Consider the following 22,662-nt stretch of genomic DNA (forward strand, 5'->3'; position numbering starts at 1 on the left):
GATCATTTATAGACTAAAAGTGACTTTTGTATAAATTTATATTAAGCCAAAAATGTAATTAAATTTTCATTTATGTATTTAAATACGTTTATTTTGTTTTAAAATATTACAATATTTTTTTATATTTTCAATATTAAATTTTTATTTTATTTGATTATAGCTATTTTAAATATTTGAATATTGTACAAGTCCTGTACGTTTGTTATAAAAATAGCCAAAGTAGGCTACAACATGTTCCTGGCTCAGCATCTTTATTGATCCTGGAACAGCATTCATATCGACAAATTAGAATTGAAGTTTGAAGTTGCCAACCATGCTTCTAGATAAGTGTTATTAAAATGTCCCTCCTACTTTAGGGATCGGGTTAGGGATAGGACTATTTTTATGAACAGGAATTATGTGCCTTGATCAACAAAATTATGTTGATACAGGGACATGTACTTGGCAAAATCATTGTGCCCTAAGCTTTGCACAAATAGCAATTAAGTATCTTCTTGCACATCCCAAAACCATAAACAGCTCTTTATAAGTTTGAACTTACACAATTTTCTAAACACTCTACCTACAAAACATATGTGAGCAATTGTCATATATGTGGCCTTACATCCAGCCTATCTAAGGCCATGTGTCCACCAAAGCGTTTTTAGCTAGCTGAAAATGCTATGGCAATCTGAAAAGGCCTAGCTGTAAGCGATTATGTTTTGGCAGTGCAGAAGTCATGATGTCATGTTGTTTTGTTGAGACACTTTGTTGCTATACAGAATATCCGTGGCACAGTTTACTTTTTACTGATTTCCCTGATAATTTGTATAATGCTAAAAATGTTTGTATAGTATGAATGTCATATAGACACGTATGTTCGGAGACCAGAAATATTATTTTTCCATCTACTCTGCTATTTGATGTTGTACAGAAAGAATGTTTTGACAGTTGGTCAGTGTGGTATGTGTGGTCCATTGTGATTGGACAGTCAAGTGACAGTGATGACCGTTGATGACTCTCGTAAATCTGTAAAAAAAAATGTGTTCAGCACTTTATAGCCAAATAAAAAATTTTTAAAACACTCAGCAAGTCGTTACAGCGTTTTAAAAACGCAGCACTCCCATTAAAAACAATTTAATAAACACACCGGTCACATAAAAAAAAATGCATTGGTGTACACGAGACACAGCCGTGTCTGCTGCATCTATACCAAAAAATATTGTTAATTGTTGTTAAAAAAATTTCAAGGCAGTTTAAAATTCTGCCCTTTGAAGCTAAATTAGCCATTGTCAGAAGTGTTGAAAAGCCAGACTTGTCACGTAGGTTTACATGTAGGTTTACGTAGGTTTTTGGGGGGCAAAAACCATACTTTTGCCAAAACTGGCCCAAATACATTTTAAGATAAATGGGCCACATTTTTAACATTACATGTGGGCCACTTTTGGCTCACATCCATATGAGCCAGTGGTCACTGAGCCATATATTTGCCAAACCTGGCCCTGATGTGTTATGAGATAACTGGGGCACATTTGCAACATTATATGTGGGCCACTTTTGAATCACTTCTAGGTGAGCCAGTGCCAACTGTACCATATCTTTGCCAAAACAGGCCCAGAATTGTTTTAAGATAACTGGGCCACATTTTCAGTATTGTATCTGGGCCACTTTTGGCTCACATCCAGATGAGACAATGGTCACTTAACCATATTTTTGCCAAACGTGGCCCAGATGTGTTAGAAGATAATTGGGCCACATTTGCCACATTATATGTGGGCCACTTTTGGCTCACATCCAGATGAGCCAATGGTCACTTAGCCATATCTTTGCCAAATCCGGCCCAGATATGTTTTGGGATAACTGGGCCACATTTGCAACATTATATGTTGGCCACTTTTGGCTGACATCCAGATGAGCCAGTGGTCACTGAGCAATATATATTTGCCAAACCCACCCCAGATGTGTTATAAGATAACTGGGCCACATTTGCCACATTATATGTGGGCCACTTTTGGCTCACATTCAGATGAGCCAGTGGTCACTCAGCCATATCTTTGCCAAACCTGGCCCAGATATGTTTTGAAATAACTGGGCCACATTTGCAATATTATATGTGGGCCACTTTTGGCTTACTTCAGGATGTACCAGTGCTCGATGAGCCATATCTTTGTCAAACGTGGCCCAGATGTGTTATAAGATAACTGGGCCACATTTTCCACATTATATGTGGGCCACTTTTGGCTCACATCCAGATAAGCCAGTGGTCACTCAGCCATACCTTTGCCAAATCTGGCCCAGATATGTTTTGAGATAACGGGGCCACATTTGCAACATTATATGTGGGCCACTTTTGGCTCACATCCAGATGAGCCAGTGGTCACTTAGCCATATCTTTGCCAAACCTGGCCCAGATATGTTTTGAAATAACTGGGCCACATTTGCAATATTATATGTGGGCCACTTTTGGCTTACTTCAGGATGTACCAGTGCTCGATGAGCCATATCTTTGTCAAACGTGGCCCAGATGTGTTATAAGATAACTGGGCCACATTTTCCACATTATATGTGGGCCACTTTTGGCTCACATCCAGATAAGCCAGTGGTCACTCAGCCATACCTTTGCCAAATCTGGCCCAGATATGTTTTGAGATAACGGGGCCACATTTGCAACATTATATGTGGGCCACTTTTGGCTCACATCCAGATGAGCCAGTGGTCACTCAGCCATATCTTTGCCAAACCTGGCCCAGATATGTTTTGAAATAACTGGGCCACATTTGCAATATTATATGTGGGCCACTTTTGGCTTACTTCAGGATGTACCAGTGCTCGATGAGCCATATCTTTGTCAAACGTGGCCCAGATGTGTTATAAGATAACTGGGTCACATTTTCCACATTATATGTGGGCCACTTTTGGCTCACATTCAGATGAGCCAGTGGTCACTCAGCCATATCTTTGCCAAACCTGGCTCAGATATGTTTTGAAATAACAGGGCCACATTTGCAATATTATATGTGGCCCACTTTTGGCTTACTTCAGGATGTACCAGTGCTCGATGAGCCATATCTTTGTCAAACGTGGCCCAGATGTGTTATAAGATAACTGGGCCACATTTTCCACATTATATGTGGGCCACTTTTGGCTCACATCCAGATAAGCCAGTGGTCACTCAGCCATACCTTTGCCAAATCTGGCCCAGATATGTTTTGAGATAACGGGGCCACATTTGCAACATTATGTGGGCCACTTTTGGCTTACTTCAGGATGTACCAGTGCTCGATGAGCCATATCTTTGTCAAACGTGGCCCAGATGTGTTATAAGATAACTGGGTCACATTTTCCACATTATATGTGGGCCACTTTTGGCTCACATTCAGATGAGCCAGTGGTCACTCAGCCATATCTTTGCCAAACCTGGCTCAGATATGTTTTGAAATAACTGGGCCACATTTGCAATATTATATGTGGGCCACTTTTGGCTTACTTCGGGATGTACCAGTGCTCGATGAGCCATATCTTTGTCAAACGTGGCCCAGATGTGTTATGAGATAACTGGGTCACATTTTCCACATTATATGTGGGCCACTTTTGGCTCACATTCAGATGAGCCAGTGGTCACTCAGCCATATCTTTGCCAAACCTGGCCCAGATATGTTTTGAAATAACAGGGCCACATTTGCAATATTATATGTGGGCCACTTTTGGCTTACTTCAGGATGTACCAGTGCTCGATGAGCCATATCTTTGTCAAACGTGGCCCAGATGTGTTATAAGATAACTGGGCCACATTTTCCACATTATATGTGGGCCACTTTTGGCTCACATCCAGATAAGCCAGTGGTCACTTAGCCATATCTTTGCCAAATCTGGCCCAGATATGTTTTGAGATAACTGGGCCACATTTGCAACATTATATGTGGGCCACTTTTGGCTTACATTCAGAGGAGCCAGTTCTCGATGAGCCATATCTTTGCCAAACGTGGCCCAGATGTGTTATAAAATAATTGGGCCACATTTTCCACATTATATGTGGGCCACTTTTGGCTCACATCCAGATGAGCCAGTGGTCACTCAGCCATTTCGTTGCCAAATCTGGCCCAGATATGTTTTGAGATAACTGGGCCAGATTTGCAACATCATATGTGGGCCACTTTTGGCTTACATTCAGATGAGCCAGTTCTCGATGAGCCATATATTTGCCAAATCTGGCCCAGATGTGTTATAAGATAATTGGGCCACATTTTCCACTTTATATGTGGGCCACTTTTGGCTCACATCCAGATGAGCCAGTGGTCACTCAGCCATATCTTTGCCAAATCCGGCCCAGATATGTTTTGAGATTACTGGGCCACATTTGCAACATTATATGAGGGCCACGTTTGGCTTGCATCCAGATGAGTCAGTTCTCGATGAGTCATATCTTTGCCAAATCTGGCCCAGATGTGTTATAAGATAATTGGGCCACATTTGCCACAATACATGTGGGCCACTTTTGGCTCACATCCAGATGAGCTGGTGCCAGTGTGCCATATATTTGCCAAAACTGGCCCAGATATGTTACAAGATAATTGGGCCACATTTGCAACCCTATATGTGGGCCACTTTTGGCTCACATCGCGTTGAGCCAGTGGTCACTCAGCCATATCTTTGCCAAACCTGATCTAGATGTGCTACAACATAACTGGGCCACATTTGCAGCGTCAAATGTGGGCCAGTTTTGGCTCACTTCAAGATGAGCCACTGCCACTGTTCCATATCTTTGCCAAAACTGGCCCAGATATGTTTTAAATAACTGGGCCACATTTACAACATTATATGTGGGCCACTTTTGGCTAACATATAGATGAGCCAGTGCCACTGAGCCATATCTTTGCCAAACCAGGCCCAGATATGTTTTAAGATAAGTGGGCCACATTTGCTGAAACATCTGTGGGCCATATTTGGTTTACATCCAGATTAGTCATAGTCAATTGTGCCACAATTTTGCCATAAGTGGGCCGCATTTGGTTTGTCATATTTGGGCCATATTTATTATCTATCAAATGGGCCACTTTAGGCTAAGATTCAGATTACACATTGCCACGAGTGCCGCATCTTTGCCTAAAATGGCCCACATGTGATTTACATTTTTTGGCCCATATTTGCCATTTTACATGTGGGCCACTTCAGGCTCAGACACATTTGGTCCGGGCCATAAGAAGGCCACCAGTGCCGAATCATTGCCTGAAGTGGCCCACACCCGTCTGCTATCTGGGTTGTTGGGTGTTTTCACTCTAATGTTATCACTGTGAAGCTGCTTTGATGCAATCTGTATTGTAAAAAGCGCTATATAAATAAATGTGACTTGACTTGACTTGACTTGTTTTCAGACTCATATCATCAGCCGCAGTGCCGTCGCATAGGCTGTATATAAAAAGGAGAGAGGTTTGGGAGCGCGCATGCACGTCACATCCGATGGATTTCGCAGAAAATCTGACCCTGAGACTTCACATAGAAATATGAATACTGGCCTTCGTGGGTAATAGCAAAACCCGACAAGTGGATCATTGTAATGTGTGATTACAACCCCTTCACACCCAATTCATTTAGAAGAAAAGTTACATATAGCACCTTTAATAATAAAATATATATATATATATATATATATATATATATATATATAAATAACAATATATAAAAATTCTGTTTTCCATTTTCCATATCTGGAAAATGAAGCTGACTATTTCTTTCTACCCAATTCTACCCCCATACTATCAGATGTATAGGCTACCTGAAGAGATAAAACTATGCCTGTTAAAAGTAAAAGATTAATAAAATATGTGATTTCCGACTAGTCTACAGAAAACAGAACAGAATAATGGTTTTGATTTTTGTAGCAAAACCAGCTGAGAAATTTTGAATGTAGAAAGCTTAGTATTGCGCACGAAACAAAGTAAAGGTTCTTTTGCAGATAATTTGGCCTCTTGAGAAAAGACTGTGGATAGGTCTTTTTGATCTTTCGTATTGGTAGTGATTGAAACCTCAAAAAGGCTTTGCAGTGCTACTCTAATATATTTTTCTCTCATTACATTAAAACAGTGTGCAGTCACTCCAGGATGGCTTTGGCGTTTCACCTCAAATGCACTTTACCTAGACCTACACATAACGTGTAAGCGGGCAGTCATCACCAAAATTGGCCGCAGTGCTACCAGTGCCTCATGTGGAACCGTGGATCATCCAATCCCAGCTGTAATTGGGCGTTGTGATACGACGGAGCGATTTCAGGGACGTTTTCATGCCCCACTGCTGTCTATAGCCCCCCGAGGAGACCCCACAGGCAGTCGCCAAGTCAGAAGCGCTTTGCCTGCTTGCCTTATTCATACCAAACCCAATCAGCCGAGTCAGTCAACAAATTATCCGATCAGAACACATGGCTGAGCTCCTCTCCAGCAAACTGACTCGAGGAAATGGACAAAGACCAGGCCACGCGTCACTGATAAGGTGCCGCAAGCTCGCTGGCGTACCAGAAAGAAGAAAAAAGCACATCTTCTGCAGTGTTTTCGAGCACAGCGTGAGATGAAAACGACTCAGACTTCTGTGATTACAGCGGGCTGGTATGGCCAAGATGAGGCTATTAGTGTTCCTCTCATCCTTTCCTTCCTTCATCCCTCCTTCACGCTCGGAGAAGTCGCCCTAGGGACACATCTTTATGGATTCAGACACGCATCTCACGTCTTTATCGTGCCATGCATGGCGAAAACACAGAAACATAACCTTATGGGATTGGACGAGACCCGCAAATACAAATAGCTGGAGAGCGTCGCTGCATGACAGAGGGAGGATCCACTGAATAGAATTAATTGTAAAGCTACTTTTATTTGAATTGAGTGTTCAGGACCCCAAAAGCCCATATCCGACTACCAAGAGAGAAAGCGCTTAAAGCACTCCTACACGTGTGAATTTATTGAGAAAAGTCACTAGGGATGCGCTTTTGGGGGTTTTGGTCTCGCTTTAAACCTCTTTGCTCTTGCCACAGACAACATCAGACACATTGGTGAGACGCGAGGCAACTAATTCTTTGCATTTTCCACTTCCTTTACTTTTAAAATGGATTCCAGAGGAGGCTGGGATGAGTTTTACAGGTGCAACTTACATCCAAACAGTGGCGTTTTATTGCCATTATACTCAAGAGAACATATGCATCAGGCATTATCGCCTGTTGAACTTGACACTGCATGATTCCATAATGCAAAGCTAGGCGGCTAAATGGGCTTTATGCTTTGATGAGAAAGTAAATAACGAGCTTTATGATCTGCTGTGAGCACACAATAAGTGTTTTGATGAACAGTGTTTTATTGTCTGTGTGCACCACTGACCACTGAAGAGCCTTTAAATGCAAAGCCAGCTGAGGACAGAGGGGTGAGGAGGGTCGAAAAAAGAAATTCACATATAAAGGAGACGCACAGAAAGCCAAAGAGCAAGAGCAAAGGATGCTGAATGACAATTAGCCCTAAGGGTTGATGACAAAACCTGTCACCTCCGAGTTTCTCCATCTCCAGCCGCCCTCTTTCCTCCCTCAGACTGATGAACTGTCGAACGCGTGTATGTGATATGAATGTGTATGTGCGTGCGACACAGAGGCTGATGTGTATTCCTATGAGCACGCACGAGTCTCCTCTCATGAGTCAGTCAGGGAGTGTGTAAATGGCATGTATGAGAGATGGAGAGAGGGAAGACATGAGAACGACACAAGAAATAACACCGTGTCTACATTGGACACGAGCGACAAAACATAATCGCTCCCATTATATTCAATGACAGCGTCAGTTGTATCATTTGCTAAGTTGGAGAACGGCCCTTTCTATTTTTGATGCAATGCTGAGCTATGGAGTCCTGTTTATATGAAGAAAAAAAACATACATTAACAAATTTAATCTGTTAACAGACTACAAATATACAGCCGTACTAAAAAGTTTACATACTGTACACCTTGAAAACATTAATTATTTACACAAAATAAGAGGGATCATACAAAACGTGTGTTATTTTTCATTCAGTACTGCCCTGAATGAGATATTTTACATAAAAGTTGTTTACATAAAAACATAGCTGAATTTATAAAAATTAGCCTGTTTAAAAGTTTACATACCCTTTTTCTTAATACTGTTTGAAGGATTCTTCAGAAGAATCCTTCAGGTCCTGCAATTTCTCCAGTATCTTTTGCATTCTTGAAACCTTTCCAGCAGTGACTGTATGATTTTGAGATTCATCTTTTCACACTGAGGGACTTAAACAAATATTACAACAATTTATTGCATAAATTCACTGAAGCTCCACGGGGAACAACATTCATTAAGAGCCGGGAGGTAAAAACTTGTTGAATTTGAAGATCAAGGTAAATTGTACTTAATTTGTCTTTTGGGAAACATGTGATTCCGAATGACAGCGGCACATTCTCCTAAAAAGATTGGATTCATCCGCGCTGTGCCTTGCCGAGGCACAACCCACATAAAGTTGATAAGTCTGCAATCTATATTGTGAAAAGCGGTATATAAATATTTACATTTACGTTTATTCATTTAGCTGACGCTTCTATCCAAAGCGACTTACAATTGAGTTCAGAGTTCGCATGCCTCTGGAGCAACTAGGTCTTGCTCAGGGACACATTGGTGTCTCGCAGTGGATTCGAACCTTGGTTTCTCACACACCAAGGCATGTGTCTTATCCACAGCGCCATCAACGCCCCATTCACCCCATCACCACCCCAAATATACCTGACTTGACTAAGTTTAGCTCACAGCTAGTATTTTCAACATTGCTGGTGTGCAGCTTTGACGTTTCCAGTGTAGACAGGATGTAATAGATGATTTAAAGGTGTGAGTGGGCGCAAAGACACACACACAGGCAGACACACACTCCCATAAATAAAATTGATTCCATTCTCGGAGCAGAGTTAAGCTGTCCTTTTTCTTGTGTCACCATCACCTCTCCTCATCTTCCCATCTCAGTCTCCCTATCAGACCTTTTTTTTTGGGTAGTTTTTGCATTCTCACTCTGTCCGTGGACAAATTACGGTGATTATCATTTAGGTTCTCTATTCTTAAACTCTCTTTAAGAACTCTCTTAACCTCTCTTCTTTTGCAATCTTTTTTCGTCTTCCCTCAGTCTTCGTTTTCCCCTCCCTTTTGTTCTGTAACCAGCAAAGACTCAGGGGAAATAAATTAGTAATATTTATGATGAAACCTTCTCTGTATCGTTGCTTCTTATCTCGTCACCTCATAAAAAAAAGACACTGATCTTAACAGGCGTACCTATGTAGTCATCCGTCAAACAATCTACCGGTCTATCCATCACGGGCACAGTGCACTCCTCCGCTCCTCTTGGATGCCCAACACGGTTCAAGGCTGTTAAAACTACAGAAACCAGCTCAACTCCCTCTGCACCTGAGTCTGCATCTATTATACCGAGGGATGCATCAACATTTCTCAAACGTAATTACAATGTTCAAAACAGCTCCCAAAACGCCTGTAATTTGTTTGGTTTTATCTGAAGTGAATTCCCGGAGAGATTTCTAAATCGGCTTCCAAGTACGAGGAGATTTACCCAACCTTGCCCATTGGACCTGAACGTCTACCTGGATGAGACTTTGATATATTGTCCCGACACACTCTTCAGATAATCTCAAACCGAATCACCCTGGTATAAAAACACGAGAAAGAGAAGGGTAGAGCTGACGTCTGGAGAGAAAGGACCCTTCTATGATCATACTAATAAAGGGCTGGTATGTAATTGAGCAGAACTCGTTTGATAGAGTTACGGCCCTCATGCAGGCACAGTTTAACAGCTGGCGGTGTGCTCTGTCAATAAGCAACCTGTAACTCTAGATCTCTCCTGTCTCCCGTTCTTAGAAATGGCCGGTTTATGTTCACGGTGCACCAGGTTGTAAACACAATCAATTCTCAAGACCATTTAGGAAAACAAAATAACACAGATCCAATGTTTTGGGATTTTGCCACTCTTGTTGATGGAAACAACAAGAATGGGGCAGTGGTATGATTTTAACTACATGAGTGCCACATCTCAACATGTTTGGAACACATGCATCAACATCTACATGGTATGGTATGATGTATTTAAATTTACCATCAACAATATTATTCACAAAAATCACAAAGTACAGTAAAATCGTAATATGGAATGTGCTTGAAAGAGTATGTCAACTTCTGTTTTTGATAACAATGATAATGCCCTTTTTAGGGATGCTGAGTCATGACGCTAACTTGAATGCCAACCTAAAATGTTAACTTGCAAATCGGGAATTTGTGAAATTATAAGAATTCACACAAAAATGTATGACCTAACCCTAACTTGTCATGAACATATGTTATAATTTGCCATTTGTTTCCTCTGGAATTCCTCTGGTGTTTCTAGAATGGCAGTTTTATGATTTATGAATAAAATAATGTCTGTGGAAAATAGCACTTGAGAAAACTTTCATTAACAGTGATAATGTAAAATACTGTTACAAATTGAAAATAACAGTTTATAATTTAATATTTTAAAATGTAATTTATTCCTGTGATGGCAAAGCTGAATTTTCAGCATCATTACTCCAGTCTTCAGTGTCACATGATCATTCAGAAATCATTCTAATATGCTGTTGCATATTTTTTTTTCAGGATTGAAATCTGTGTTGTTGTTGTTGTTGTTGTTCTTGTTGTTTTAACAAAGCAAACATCTTTACTGTCACTTTTCAATTTAATGTGTCTTTGCAGAATAAAAGTAGGCCTATCATTTATTTTAAATAATTTATCAGTGGAGACAGTTTTCAAAAAATGTCATCCAGTCATTCCAGTTGCATAGTTCGCCGGTGCTGGGCTAGCGCGAGTCAACGGTAACTGCTAGCCTGCCATTTAAAACAGTTTTACCCACTCCACTGTACACCAAAAGCAAATAAATTATAACACCAGACCATCGATGTAAATGTCTGTTGAGAGAATAATGTTAGAAATCAAAGTACTCTTGCATCTCATTAATCACATTACATTTACAGGAACTTTCTCTTTTTACTTGACTCGGTTAGTAGTACTGCGCCGAAAAGTAAACACAGAACAGAAGGAGCACTACAATCGGGACCTGCACTACCTCTCTTGGTTGCCTATGTAACTTAATATCACTCCGCTGCTGTTGTAGACTGTGCTAATACAGTAAATAAAGGGAACAAAGTATAACTATAGCAATGCGAGCAAAGGGTAGTTTGATTTCTAACATTATTCTCTCAACAGACCTTTACTGTACATCGACAGTCTGGCGTTATAGTTTATTTGATTTTGGTGTACAGTGGAGTGGGTAAAACTGTTCCCTATCGAGGGAACTCAACACTGCGTCGATAAAATCGACTCTTTGGGGACGCTCCCTAAGCGTGCGCCTCTGAAGTATGAATGAAACTAATCCAATCCTGATTGGTGTTGCGTCGTGACGTAACATGTGACGGCATACCCGGAAGTATAAAAGTGACGCTGTCACAACACACACTAGCTTTCGCTCTTCAGCAAGCGCTTTATGTTGAAACTGTCTGTCTTATTTGGTGTTGTTTGTCTTATTATTGAAAGAAAGTATGGCCAGTGAACAATTCAAGAGGTGTGTGCATCCCTGTCCTCGTTACATCACGGGTGGGGACGCACACTCTCTCTGTGTGTATTGTTTGGGAGTGCAGCACGCACGGGCAGCTCTCGAGGGGGCTGCTTGTGAAATGTGTGAGGCTTTGCCTATTAGAGTGCTGCGCTCCCGGCTGGCGTGCTTTGACGAGCACGGTCAGGCTCGCGTTCCCCAGGGTTCCGGTCCCGCATATGTCGAGGCGATGCGGCGACTGAGATCCTGGGGTTCGCAGCGGGATCTGGCGGAGGAGAGTGAGAATGCTGAGGCATTTTCTCGCTCGCCATCGGCTGATCCCGCAGCCTCTGAGAGTGGTGTGGGAGCCCGCGCTGCGGTTTCTCCTACCCGCGATCAGGTCCCGGTGCTTGAGCTGTCTACTTCTGAGGAAGGGGACGTGCTCAGCATCGATGCGGACGACCGTGATCTCAGCACGCCATCACGCGGCCTGGGTTATGAGGAGCTGGTGGAGGTTGTGACACGCGCTGTGGCCAGACTAAACATCAGCTGGCCACAACATGAGCAGGAAACGCAAGTCACCAGTAAAATGGACGAGCGTTACCTGCAGCGGGGTCACAGCCTCACCGCCGGGGTCTGCCGTTTTTCCCTGATCTCCATAAAGAGATCTCGAGAACGTGGGAAAGACCGCATTCGTCCCGTATTTCGAGTCCCAATGTAATAGATTACAGCAATGTTATGGGGGCTCGAGATATGGGATATGGGAAGATGCCGAAGGTGGAGGAGGCTTTAGCGAGCTATCTCTCTCCCGAATCGGCGTCTTCCCTAAAGACCCCGGTGTTGCCTAGTAAGCCCTGCAGAGAGACATCTGCATTGGTGGGCAGGGCTTACATGGCGGCGGGTCGGGCTGGTTCGTGTCTGCACTCAATGGCGATTTTGCAGGCATACCAGGCCGACCTCCTGAAAGATTTGGATGAGGGGGAGGGGCCTACTCCTGAAGATGTCGCGGAGTTGAGGAAGGCCGCAGATTTGTCTCTCCGGGCCACTAGGGAAGCGGCCAGCGCTATTGGCCGCTCTATGGCGGCCATGGTGGCCACGGAGAGGCATCTGTGGCTGAACTTATCCGGTATTAAAGAAAAGGATAGGTCCTTCCTGCTGGATGCGCCGCTTTCGGCTTCTGGCCTGTTCGGCGACGCCGTTAATTCGGTTGTCGACAGGTTTCAGGAGTCGAGTAAACAATCTGCGGCGTTCCAGCAGTACCTCCCCCGGAAAGCGAAGGCCAAATCTAGTAGGGGGGGGCAAAGCAAGCAGCCCCAGCCATCAGCCAGCTCCTCCCACAGGGCAGAGCAGAAGGAGAGCGTTTCCTCTAGAGCCCCCCCTCCGGGGTCTTGGCAACAGAGGAAACGCTCCCAAAAACCGAAGTCCTCCAGCCAGAGGGGCGACCTGAGGGACGTCATTCAGGCTAAGAGGGCTTCGGAAAAGAGGTCCTAGCCAAGGCAGGACTTCAGAGGGCTGCCCCCTCCGCAGTGAGACAACCGAGGTTGTTCTCACAACGGGGCCCTCTAGGAAAAGATGCAGGTCCGCCGTTAACAGCGCTTCGGGCCGCATCAATTTCCAGCGAAAAGACACCAGAGGCCAGCCTCGAGAGGCTGGTACCCTTAGCAGATTTTGTAGAGGGATGGTATCATCTTCCCAACATATCTCCATGGGTCCTGCAGATAATACGAGTTGGGTACAGACTGCAGTTCGCGCACCGCCCCCCCAAGTTCTCTGGGGTGGTGCTCACTGCGGTGGTCCCAGAGCAGGCTCAGGTGCTGGAACAAGAAGTACAGACTCTGCTGTCGAAAGGAGCCATAGAACGTGTTCTTCCGGTAGACAGGGAGTCCGGGTTTTACAGCCGGTACTTTATAGTTCCAAAGAAGGATGGGGGGTTAAGGCCAATTTTGGATCTCAGGGTGTTGAACCGGTCTCTGAGAAAGTTCAAATTCAGAATGTTGACCATTCCAACAATCGTGAGTCAAATCAGATCCGAGGACTGGTTTGTCACGATAGATCTGAAAGACGCCTATTTTCACATCTCCATCCTTCCTTGTCACAGGAGGTACCTGAGGTTCGCTTTCGGGGGCGAAGCATACCAATATCGGGTTCTTCCGTTCGGCCTAGCACTCTCTCCCCGCACATTTACCAAGTGTATGGACGTGGCCCTTGCTCCACTGAGACTTCAGGGGATTCGCGTATTGAATTATCTCGACGACTGGCTTATTTTGGCCCAGTCTCGGGAGATGGCAGTTCGGCATCGAGATGTCGTTCTTGGCCATATTCAAAAATTGGGGTTAAGACTCAATTTGAAGAAGAGTGTGCTAGAACCGTCCCAGGGCACGACCTTTTTGGGAGTCGTGTGGAACTCGATTACAATGCAGGCACGTATGTCTCCCGCACGTATCGAGTCAATTCTGGCGATGGTGTCCAGGGTGAGGCTAGGTCAGGCCGTCACTGTGAAACACTTTCAAAGGATGCTGGGCCTCATGGCAGCGGCATCCAACATTATTCCTCTGGGCCTCCTTCACATGAGGCCCCTCCAGTGGTGGTTGGAGACCAAGGGGTTCTCACCCAAAGGAAATCCGTTCCGTATGATCAGAGTAACGCGCAAGTGCCTTCAGTCTCTGCAAATATGGAAGAAGCCTTGGTTCCTATCCCAAGGGCCAGTGTTGGGGGTGTCATGTCGCCGGGAAACCGTTTCGACAGACGCCTCCCTTACGGGCTGGGGCGCGGTCATGGACGGCCGCTTTACCAGGGGTCTGTGGCAGGACCATCATCGCACTTGGCATATAAATTGCCTGGAGATGATGGCGGTATTCAAGGCTTTGAGGAGCTTCCTCCCAGACATCGAGGGTCGCCACGTCCTTATACGGACGGACAATACGTCAGTGGTGGCCTATCTGAACCGACAGGGGGGACTCAGATCGCGCCCTCTGTGCAAACTGGCGCATCAGATTATCCTTTGGTCCCAGGGAAAGATATTGTCAATAAGGGCAATGTATATCCCAGGGGTTCAGAATCGGCGAGCAGACATCCTGTCGAGGCAGGGGCTGAGGCCCGGGGAATGGAGACTTCATCCGGATGTGGTGAAGTCGGTAGGGGAGAGGTTCGGACCGATGGAAGTGGATCTGTTTGCGTCTCGAGAGACGTCCCACTGTCCACTTTGGTTCTCCCTCTCACATCCAGCCCCGCTGGGGTTGGATGCCATGGTACAGGCTTGGCCGAGGCTTCGCCTGTATGCTTTCCCCCCGATCGCTCTGCTCCCAGGGGTCCTGGAGAGGGTCCGTCAAGAGGGCATCAGTCTACTTCTGGTTGCCCCGAGATGGCCGACACGAGTATGGTTCGCGGATATAATATCACTCCTCATAGCTCCGCCATGGCCGATTCCTCTGAGGAGGGATCTATTGTCTCAGGCGGAGGGCACAATCTTCCACCCTCGCCCAGAGTTGTGGAAGCTGTGGGTCTGGCCTCTGAGGGGGTTCAGTACCTAAATGCTGGCTTATCAGCTGAGGTGGTTGAAACCATACTTAGCTCTAGGGCCCCATCTACCAGGAGATTATATGGCCTCAAGTGGAAGGTGTTTCACACTTGGTGTGGAGAACGAAGGTTGGATCCAGTAAACTGCCCAGTGGCTTCAGTTCTGGAATTCCTTCAGGATCGTTTCTCTGCGGGTCTCTCCCCGTCCACTCTTAAGGTGTACGTGGCTGCCGTTTCGGCTTTCCACGCGCCAGTAGATGGTGGACCTCTGGGGAGGCACCAATTGGTCATTAGGTTTCTCCGTGGTGCTTGGAGGATGAGGCCGGCGATCAGGTCCAGGGTGCCTGCCTGGGATCTGGCAATAGTTCTGGAAGGGTTGTCCCTCGCTCCCTTCGAACCTTTAGAGTCGGCTTCGCCTAAGGACTTAACGCTGAAAATGGTCTTTCTCTTAGCGATTACCTCTCTTAAGAGGGTGGGAGATCTCCAGGCCCTGGCGGTAACGCCAGCTTGCTTGGAGTTTGCCCCTGGCAAAGTAAAGGCCTTTTTGCACCCGAGTCCGGGCTACGTGCCTAAAGTTCCTTCGAGTACGGCTCGCTCTGTAGTCCTTCAGGCATTCCATCCTCCACCTCATGTGTCGGCGGGAGAAGAGAGGCTTCACTTGCTCTGCCCCGTCAGAGCTTTGAGTGTATACTTGGAAAAGTCTGCTTCTTGGAGAAGATCTGACCAGTTGTTAGTATGCTTTGGGTCACCTAAGAGGGGGCTCCCGGCGACCAAACAAACTATAAGTAACTGGATTGTCCAGTCTATTACTGAGGCTTACAAGGTGCGTGGGGTTCCTTCACCTTTGGCCTTAAGGGCTCACTCGACTAGAGGCATGGCTTCCTCTAGGGCCCTTCTGTCGGGAGTACCTCTGCAGGAGATTTGTGAGGCAGCCGGCTGGGCTACCCCGCATACTTTCATCAGGTTTTACAGTCTCAGCCTTCCCAGTACGCCCGGTGCACACGTACTCGGCCCTTGCTGAGTGCCTAATCAGTTTCACTCTGGGGCGGGTCTGTTCGGTGCGTGGCCTAGTGGGTACTCGTTCCCCAAAGAGTCGATTTTATCGACGCAGTGTTGAGTTCCCTCGATAGGGAACGTCTCGGGTTATGACTATAACCCTTGTTCCCTGAGAAGGGAACGAGACACTGCGTCGTGTTGCCACGCCCCCTTTTCAGACCCTTGAGCGTCTTGCTTCATCGCGAGGCTAGTGTGTGTTGTGACAGCGTCACTTTTATACTTCCGGGTATGCCGTCACATGTTACGTCACGACGCAACACCAATCAGGATTGGATTAGTTTCATTCATACTTCAGAGGCGCACGCTTAGGGAGCGTCCCCAAAGAGTCGATTTTATCGACGCAGTGTCTCGTTCCCTTCTCAGGGAACAAGGGTTATAGTCATAACCCGAGACGTTTTAAATGGCAGGCTAGTAGTTACCGTTGACTAATGCTAGCCTAGCACCGGCTAACTATGCTAACTGGAACGATTTTTGGGAAAACTGTCTCTACTGATAAATAACACCCAGGCTAACTTGGAAATTAGGCCCGATGTCCAAAATCCTTAACCACCCCTTAAACTAATGCTGTTAAAGCTCATCACTTTAACATCTGTGTATGATTGTGAGTGTAATTGTAAATGTTGCAGAACAAAATTAAAAAGTTTGAATTTACTTTAAACTCCCTGAAAATTCATGTGGGAACCCATGGAGGAAAAAAAGGAAGGAAAAAAATCTTACGTGGGTTTTAGGAATATAAATAGTTCTACATGGGATATGCTTCAAAGAGTCTTTTTTTTCAAAGATGGCTTTTTATGTTAGCCGTTATGGTAAATGGACACTATTGGTCCATGGTAAACTTCTCTAAGGGACGTAGATGTTGACTTGATGTAAGATAAGGAAAGTTACTCACTTTGTACGAAGCGCGGAGGGTTATCGTTGACATCCGTCAATCGTACAGTAATTGTAGTCGTCCCTGACAGGCCACCAAGATGTCCGCCCATGTCTTTAGCTTGCAGGACCACCAGATACAGATCCTGCGCTTCTCGATCCAGATCAGGAACTGCAGTACGCAAGATGCCTGAGGGAGAAAAAGAGAGAAGCACATCACAAATTCAATCATCCCCTTGAATCAAATAACTTCCATGTGTTCTCTGACCGTAAGCTTGTAGAAACACGTCCCAGTGGTCAAGGTCACCCGTGGGAGACTCCTACCATCAAACAACAGTCTACAATGGAGGTTTATTAAAATATCACAAGGATGTATAACTACTGTATGGATCCACACTATATTGCACATAGGAGGAGACCTTTCAGAATGCTAATTCCCGCTAATGAGTGAAAAAGAATGCCATGGAATGCATACACGACAGAATTAGGTTAATATCCTTGATTAGCATTCACAAAACTCCAGGAGAAAAAGCCCTCTCATTCATATCAGTGTGGGGTCCACAAATGTCAACAAAATTAATTAGGTTTCATTAGACGGCTAAATGGAATCAAAACACGAAGGAAGTCCATTATCAACATAGACAGAGACACAATACAGCGACTGCTACACAAACATTCGCACAATGGATCCGAGCGTGCAGTAAAATTCATCTTTCTCTCTCACTCTCTCCTTCTCTCGCATCATTTTTTCTAGCCTATCATACACACAAATACCCATCATTCTTTTCTCAACCCTTACGCTCACACACAGAGGTAGGCCACACAGTCCCCACTGCATGTAGAATCCCCCTGTGCTCACTTCACTTCTGCCAAATCCACTCTACAGCACAAAGAAGCAGGAGCGATTTTTCAAATGACCCCCCTAACCATGAATAAAAGCCTCTCACCAGCCTCTGGGTCACAAACCAGACCCTCTGACAGGAACAGAGGCAGAGCGCAGGGGCCGGCAAGTTTGCCATTTAAAAGAAAAGTTCACCCAGAAATTCTGTCATCATTTACTCACCTTCATGGCACTGCGGACCCGCATGCTGTCATTTTATTCTTTAGAACACCGGTGATATTTTTAAGACTCTTCATTGCTCTTACACTACCATTTAAAACTTTGGGGGGTGGTACGACTTTGTTATTGAAAGTATCATATGCTCACCAAGACTGCATTTAAAATACATTTAAAAAGCAATGTTGTGAAATATTACTACAACTTAAAATAAATGCATTTCTGTCATGGCAAAGATGAACTTTCAGCAGCCATTACTTCAGTTTCACATGATCCTTCAGAAAATATATGCTTATTTGTCGCTTATTAAAATGTACTATTATTCAAGTTTAAAAATCAGCCGTGCAGCTTTATAATTTTGTGAAAACTGAATAGAAAATTCAAAAGAACAGCCTTTACTTGTCTTTACTGTCACTTGTGATGAATTTAATGCTTCCTAGTGTATTAAAATGTCTTACTTTGAAGAAAAAAAAATCTCACTGACCTCAAACTTTTGAATGGTGGTGTATATAATGGCAGTAAACAACACAAAAAAAAAGCAAGAAAAGTATCCCATTTGGCATGAAGTCATACAATATCTTTATGTGAGCAACAGACTGACATTTAAGTCAACAGATTGCATGAATGTTTCCTCAGCCAATCCTGCGAAAAGCCAGCAAAAAACATGATTTGTTCCCAAAAAAGAAAGCCAATTTAAAATTACTCACTAAATGCTGTATATAAGCCAAAGGGAAAATTTCTCATCAATTAAAAATGTCAGAATCTTTGGTGGCATCAGTGAATAATGACTTGCAAAACTATCAAATGACTTCAGAAGACTTGGAATATGATCATATGGACTCATTTTATGATGCTTTTACGGTGATCTATGTCCATTTTTTTTCCTGCTTGGTAACTGAATCGTCATTGTATGGCAAGAGCTACCCAACTTTGTATTCCACTGAAAATAAAACAGCGTACAGGTTTGGAATGACATGAAGTTGAGTGAATTTTCACCATCAGTGGTCGCTAACCTCTTACAATAACAAAGGCGTATAATGATGACGTGTATTCCACATTAAGCATAAGTATGGATCTTGTTGTCAACTAACAGTTTATTAGATGAATCAAACTTGAGGTAACGCAGCGCTGTTTCACTTGCTCTAACAGTTCCACTATCACACTTACCGGCATTTGAGTGTGTTGAATGTTGTTAGTTAGGTTGTGTGTTGGCTGCATGAGACTAAGTACGTTAAGCTAGATCAACATTATAATAACATACAGATCATATTCTAACATTTCGTCATGTTGAACTAAATAACATTGATTAGTTTTATGTACATTTGCTCACCTGTATAATAAAGTACACGCAACTCTGTCAGGTCACAAAGTTAGTCACGGACATGGAGCTCTCGGCATCTCAAAAGATGTCGATCTTCCTTTTAGTCCTCTTTTTGTCTCAAAGTCTGCTTGCCATGGTCCATAATGTTTAAACAAAACAACCACAACATGAGCGTCTTGCTAGGCATAACGGTTGTCCACGTCTGTCGCCGTGGTTACTATCGAAGTGCAAGCGCAAACCTGGCAGAAACCGAGGCTAACACGAATAGGACGCCATTGACTAGTGACTCCTCACCCCTGCTCACACACCCCGTTTCCTTGGTTAAAATTGCAATTTTCGCTCGATTTACAAATAGTTGGAAACATTTGGGATATTGTAAGTAATCAACAAAACAAAATATATAACATTGGTTTTTAGATATTTTACTGCAAAAATCCTGCATATTGAACCTTTAACTATTCACAAACCTGTGGTGACGTCCCACTTTGAAGAATTTCTCTTTTTCCACAGCCCAAGTGTGGAGTTAATGTTTGCAGCATTTGTTAGAAGTGCAGCAGCTCAGCTGGAATGAATACATTCCTGCCAAGTCAGTCTGGATTAATGAGCATTGAAGAGAGGGAGGGATGAACCAGGAATAGAGGAAGGAGGACCAGAGAGATGAAGGGATGACAGAGTGAGGGGGAACTGATCAGAGCTTTGAAGGCAGAGAGCGTGGTGCTGATGACTGATCAGGGACTGAGACCCTAAAGAGATTATAACATGAAACTAAAGACTCTTCTACAGAAGCATTTTATTGTATTTTTCATTAATTTTAGTGACTTAACTTGACAATTAGTAACTTCACTTGTCCCTCAAGAATGAAGGATGGTGATAATCTGATTAAGAACTTGTTCTCTAAGGACAACCGATTAGCCAAACACTTGTAGCGGTTCTTCAAACAGTTGTTTTGGATCTCCTCATGTTAGTGATATCTACTGTTATTGTGTTGTTGTTATTGCACACTCAACAGTCAGAGACCTTTATTTTTCCCACTTTTAATGGCAGTACAGTGGAGAGAAGATGGGAAATGATGGAGGAAAAAAAAGATTAGAAAAAGATGCAAGCCAGACTTCAACTCATACTGGAAGCATGAACCCCGCAGCACGTATCAAAAACCTGTGCTATACCCTTCTGAAAACATACCTGGTTTATGGTTGTCAGTGCTGGTTTGATGTTGGCATAGCTGGTGGACAGCATGACCTTTCTGGTCACAAGTAATACTATGAAACTGGGAAACTGGTTGACAAGTGATGTTGACCCTTTCGGCAGGCAACAACATTTTAAACATTTCTGGAAAACAATGTCCAACTCCTTTGTCTTGCTAAAGTTAATTTCATAGCTAGAATTATATGCACTGAGTATAATATAATCACCCTTTGTGCATAATTTACTGCTTGATGCTCAAATGTGAAAAATGGATTTTTACAGATGATAATTTATTGTCACAAATGTTATGCCACCAAGCATGTTTTTCAACTGACACTTTTGTCTATTTTATGGACTTTCAGTACATGGACATGACATAGTACAGTGAGTCTCAAACACCATTGTTTACTCCTTCTCTCCAAAACTAATTTGTTTGACATTCCTAAGGCCAACGAGAGTGGTTAAAATTAGTTTTAAAAACTGTTCCTGAACATTACAACCCCAACATTTACTGTATCTGTGTGCTGCCCATTTTACGGAAAACAGCTTCCAGAACCTAAGAGAGTTGAATGCAGGCTACGCACAAAAGCTTTTCCTGAAATGCAGCAGTTCCCACTTTGTAGGGACAATCTGTTGTTTGTGGATCACAACTGGTAAGTATGTCTTATTATTTGTAGTTGTGTTTTCTATTAAAAGTTCCAATTATTAATTTTATGCTGTTGCTATGATGCTCACCTGCTTGCCAACATTAGTGTTGATAGTGTTTACTGTAGCCTTTGTAAGCTCTCGCTTTTGTAAAACTGTTCACCGCCCCTTAAAAAAATTAGTCATGGTTTTGTGATTGATTATTGTTTGCATTACCATAGTTTTACGACATGGAATCATGCTTAAATGGTGTATAACACATCTTAAATGTATAAGAATTTTATTTTATTTATTTTTTGCAAAACGATCACACAAAAAAAATTGTAATAATTTTGCATGATCCTCTTGTTTGTTAACATTCTTAAGTCTGAAACAGACTTCAATTGGTTTGAAATTGACGCCAACCTTAATATTTACATCTGAAAAGACCTTGTGGTTGTGGTAAGGGGTGTGACATTTCCCGAACACGCGCTAACTTGTGCCAATCACGACACACTCACGGCACAGTTCGTATTTCGGAATGAGGGGCTTCATCAACACAGGAAATAAACGGTGTGTTCGAACCAGATTGGGGAGTGAGGTGCTATTATAATGTGAACAATTTGTTTTTGAACAATCAATCATAAAAGCATTTCCTAGTACACCACAAAAATAAAATCAAGGATAAGGATATGAAAAATCAGTTCCTGGGGGGAAAAACCCACCTGTCTGAGGGTCCATTGAGAAGTGCGGCTGCCCCTGAACTAGCGTGTACACCAACCGTGCGCTGTTCCCATATGTGGGATCGTCTGCATCTGAAGCCGTCACCTGGATAATGGAGGTCCCTGAGAAATAGTTTCAGGAAGAAAGACAATAAGATATGGTCAATACAGCACAAATGAACACAGGTCAAGCACATTAAATAAAGAGAGCCATATAAAGACTGACAGATTCTCTCCCTTTCATTCTTTCCTCTCTCCCCCTGCTGCAGTGTGACAAATACAGTATTCACTTTCTCTTCTCCCCAGCCGCACACCTTCTTTCATTGGCGCCTCTGTCTCACTTCAGTTCTCTTCATCTCCTTCTCCAATTCCCCATTTGCTCCCTCTCTCAATCTCTATGCCTGTTTCTGCGGCCACCCTCCCGTTCCCATAACTCCCTCACGTCTCGAATCTCTCCCGCGTTCCTGACAGATATGGACTTTTTTCCAACCAAATAAATCAAAGAGCTTCATGCGAAGGACCGAAGTGGTTTGAAAAGAACATATATATGTACAATGGGAAGGGAACTACGTTTCCCATGGGGCAACGGCTGACAAGCTCAGAGGGACGTAGGGATTTGTGGGAGCAGCTGTTGCTGTTTTCAGACATCAAAGGCCTGACAGTGTCACCAAGAGAGTTTGTGGGTTGAGGGGAGGCAGCCGTCTGATTACAAATCTTTCACAGGTAGTTAAGAAGCGGCAAAT

At 43.7% G+C, this 22,662-nt stretch overlaps 1 protein-coding gene across 2 annotated transcripts in view; it reads right to left on the reverse strand.

The window, feature by feature from the left end:
- Positions 1-22,662, reverse strand: part of cdh24b (cadherin 24, type 2b) — a 164,757-nt gene that overhangs the window by 55,750 nt on the left and 86,345 nt on the right. For both annotated transcript variants that reach the window (XM_039654595.2, XM_089131144.1), the window contains exons 4-5: positions 21,923-22,042; positions 17,033-17,200 (exon numbers count right to left, since the gene is read on the reverse strand). In XM_039654595.2, coding sequence (XP_039510529.2) covers positions 17,033-17,200; positions 21,923-22,042 — 288 coding nt within the window. The remainder of the gene's footprint in view (positions 1-17,032; positions 17,201-21,922; positions 22,043-22,662) is intronic.

This window comes from Pimephales promelas, chromosome 5, assembly GCF_988280905.1.
Source record: "Pimephales promelas chromosome 5, fPimPro1.hap1.1, whole genome shotgun sequence".
NCBI classification, from domain to species: Eukaryota; Metazoa; Chordata; class Actinopteri; order Cypriniformes; family Leuciscidae; genus Pimephales; species Pimephales promelas.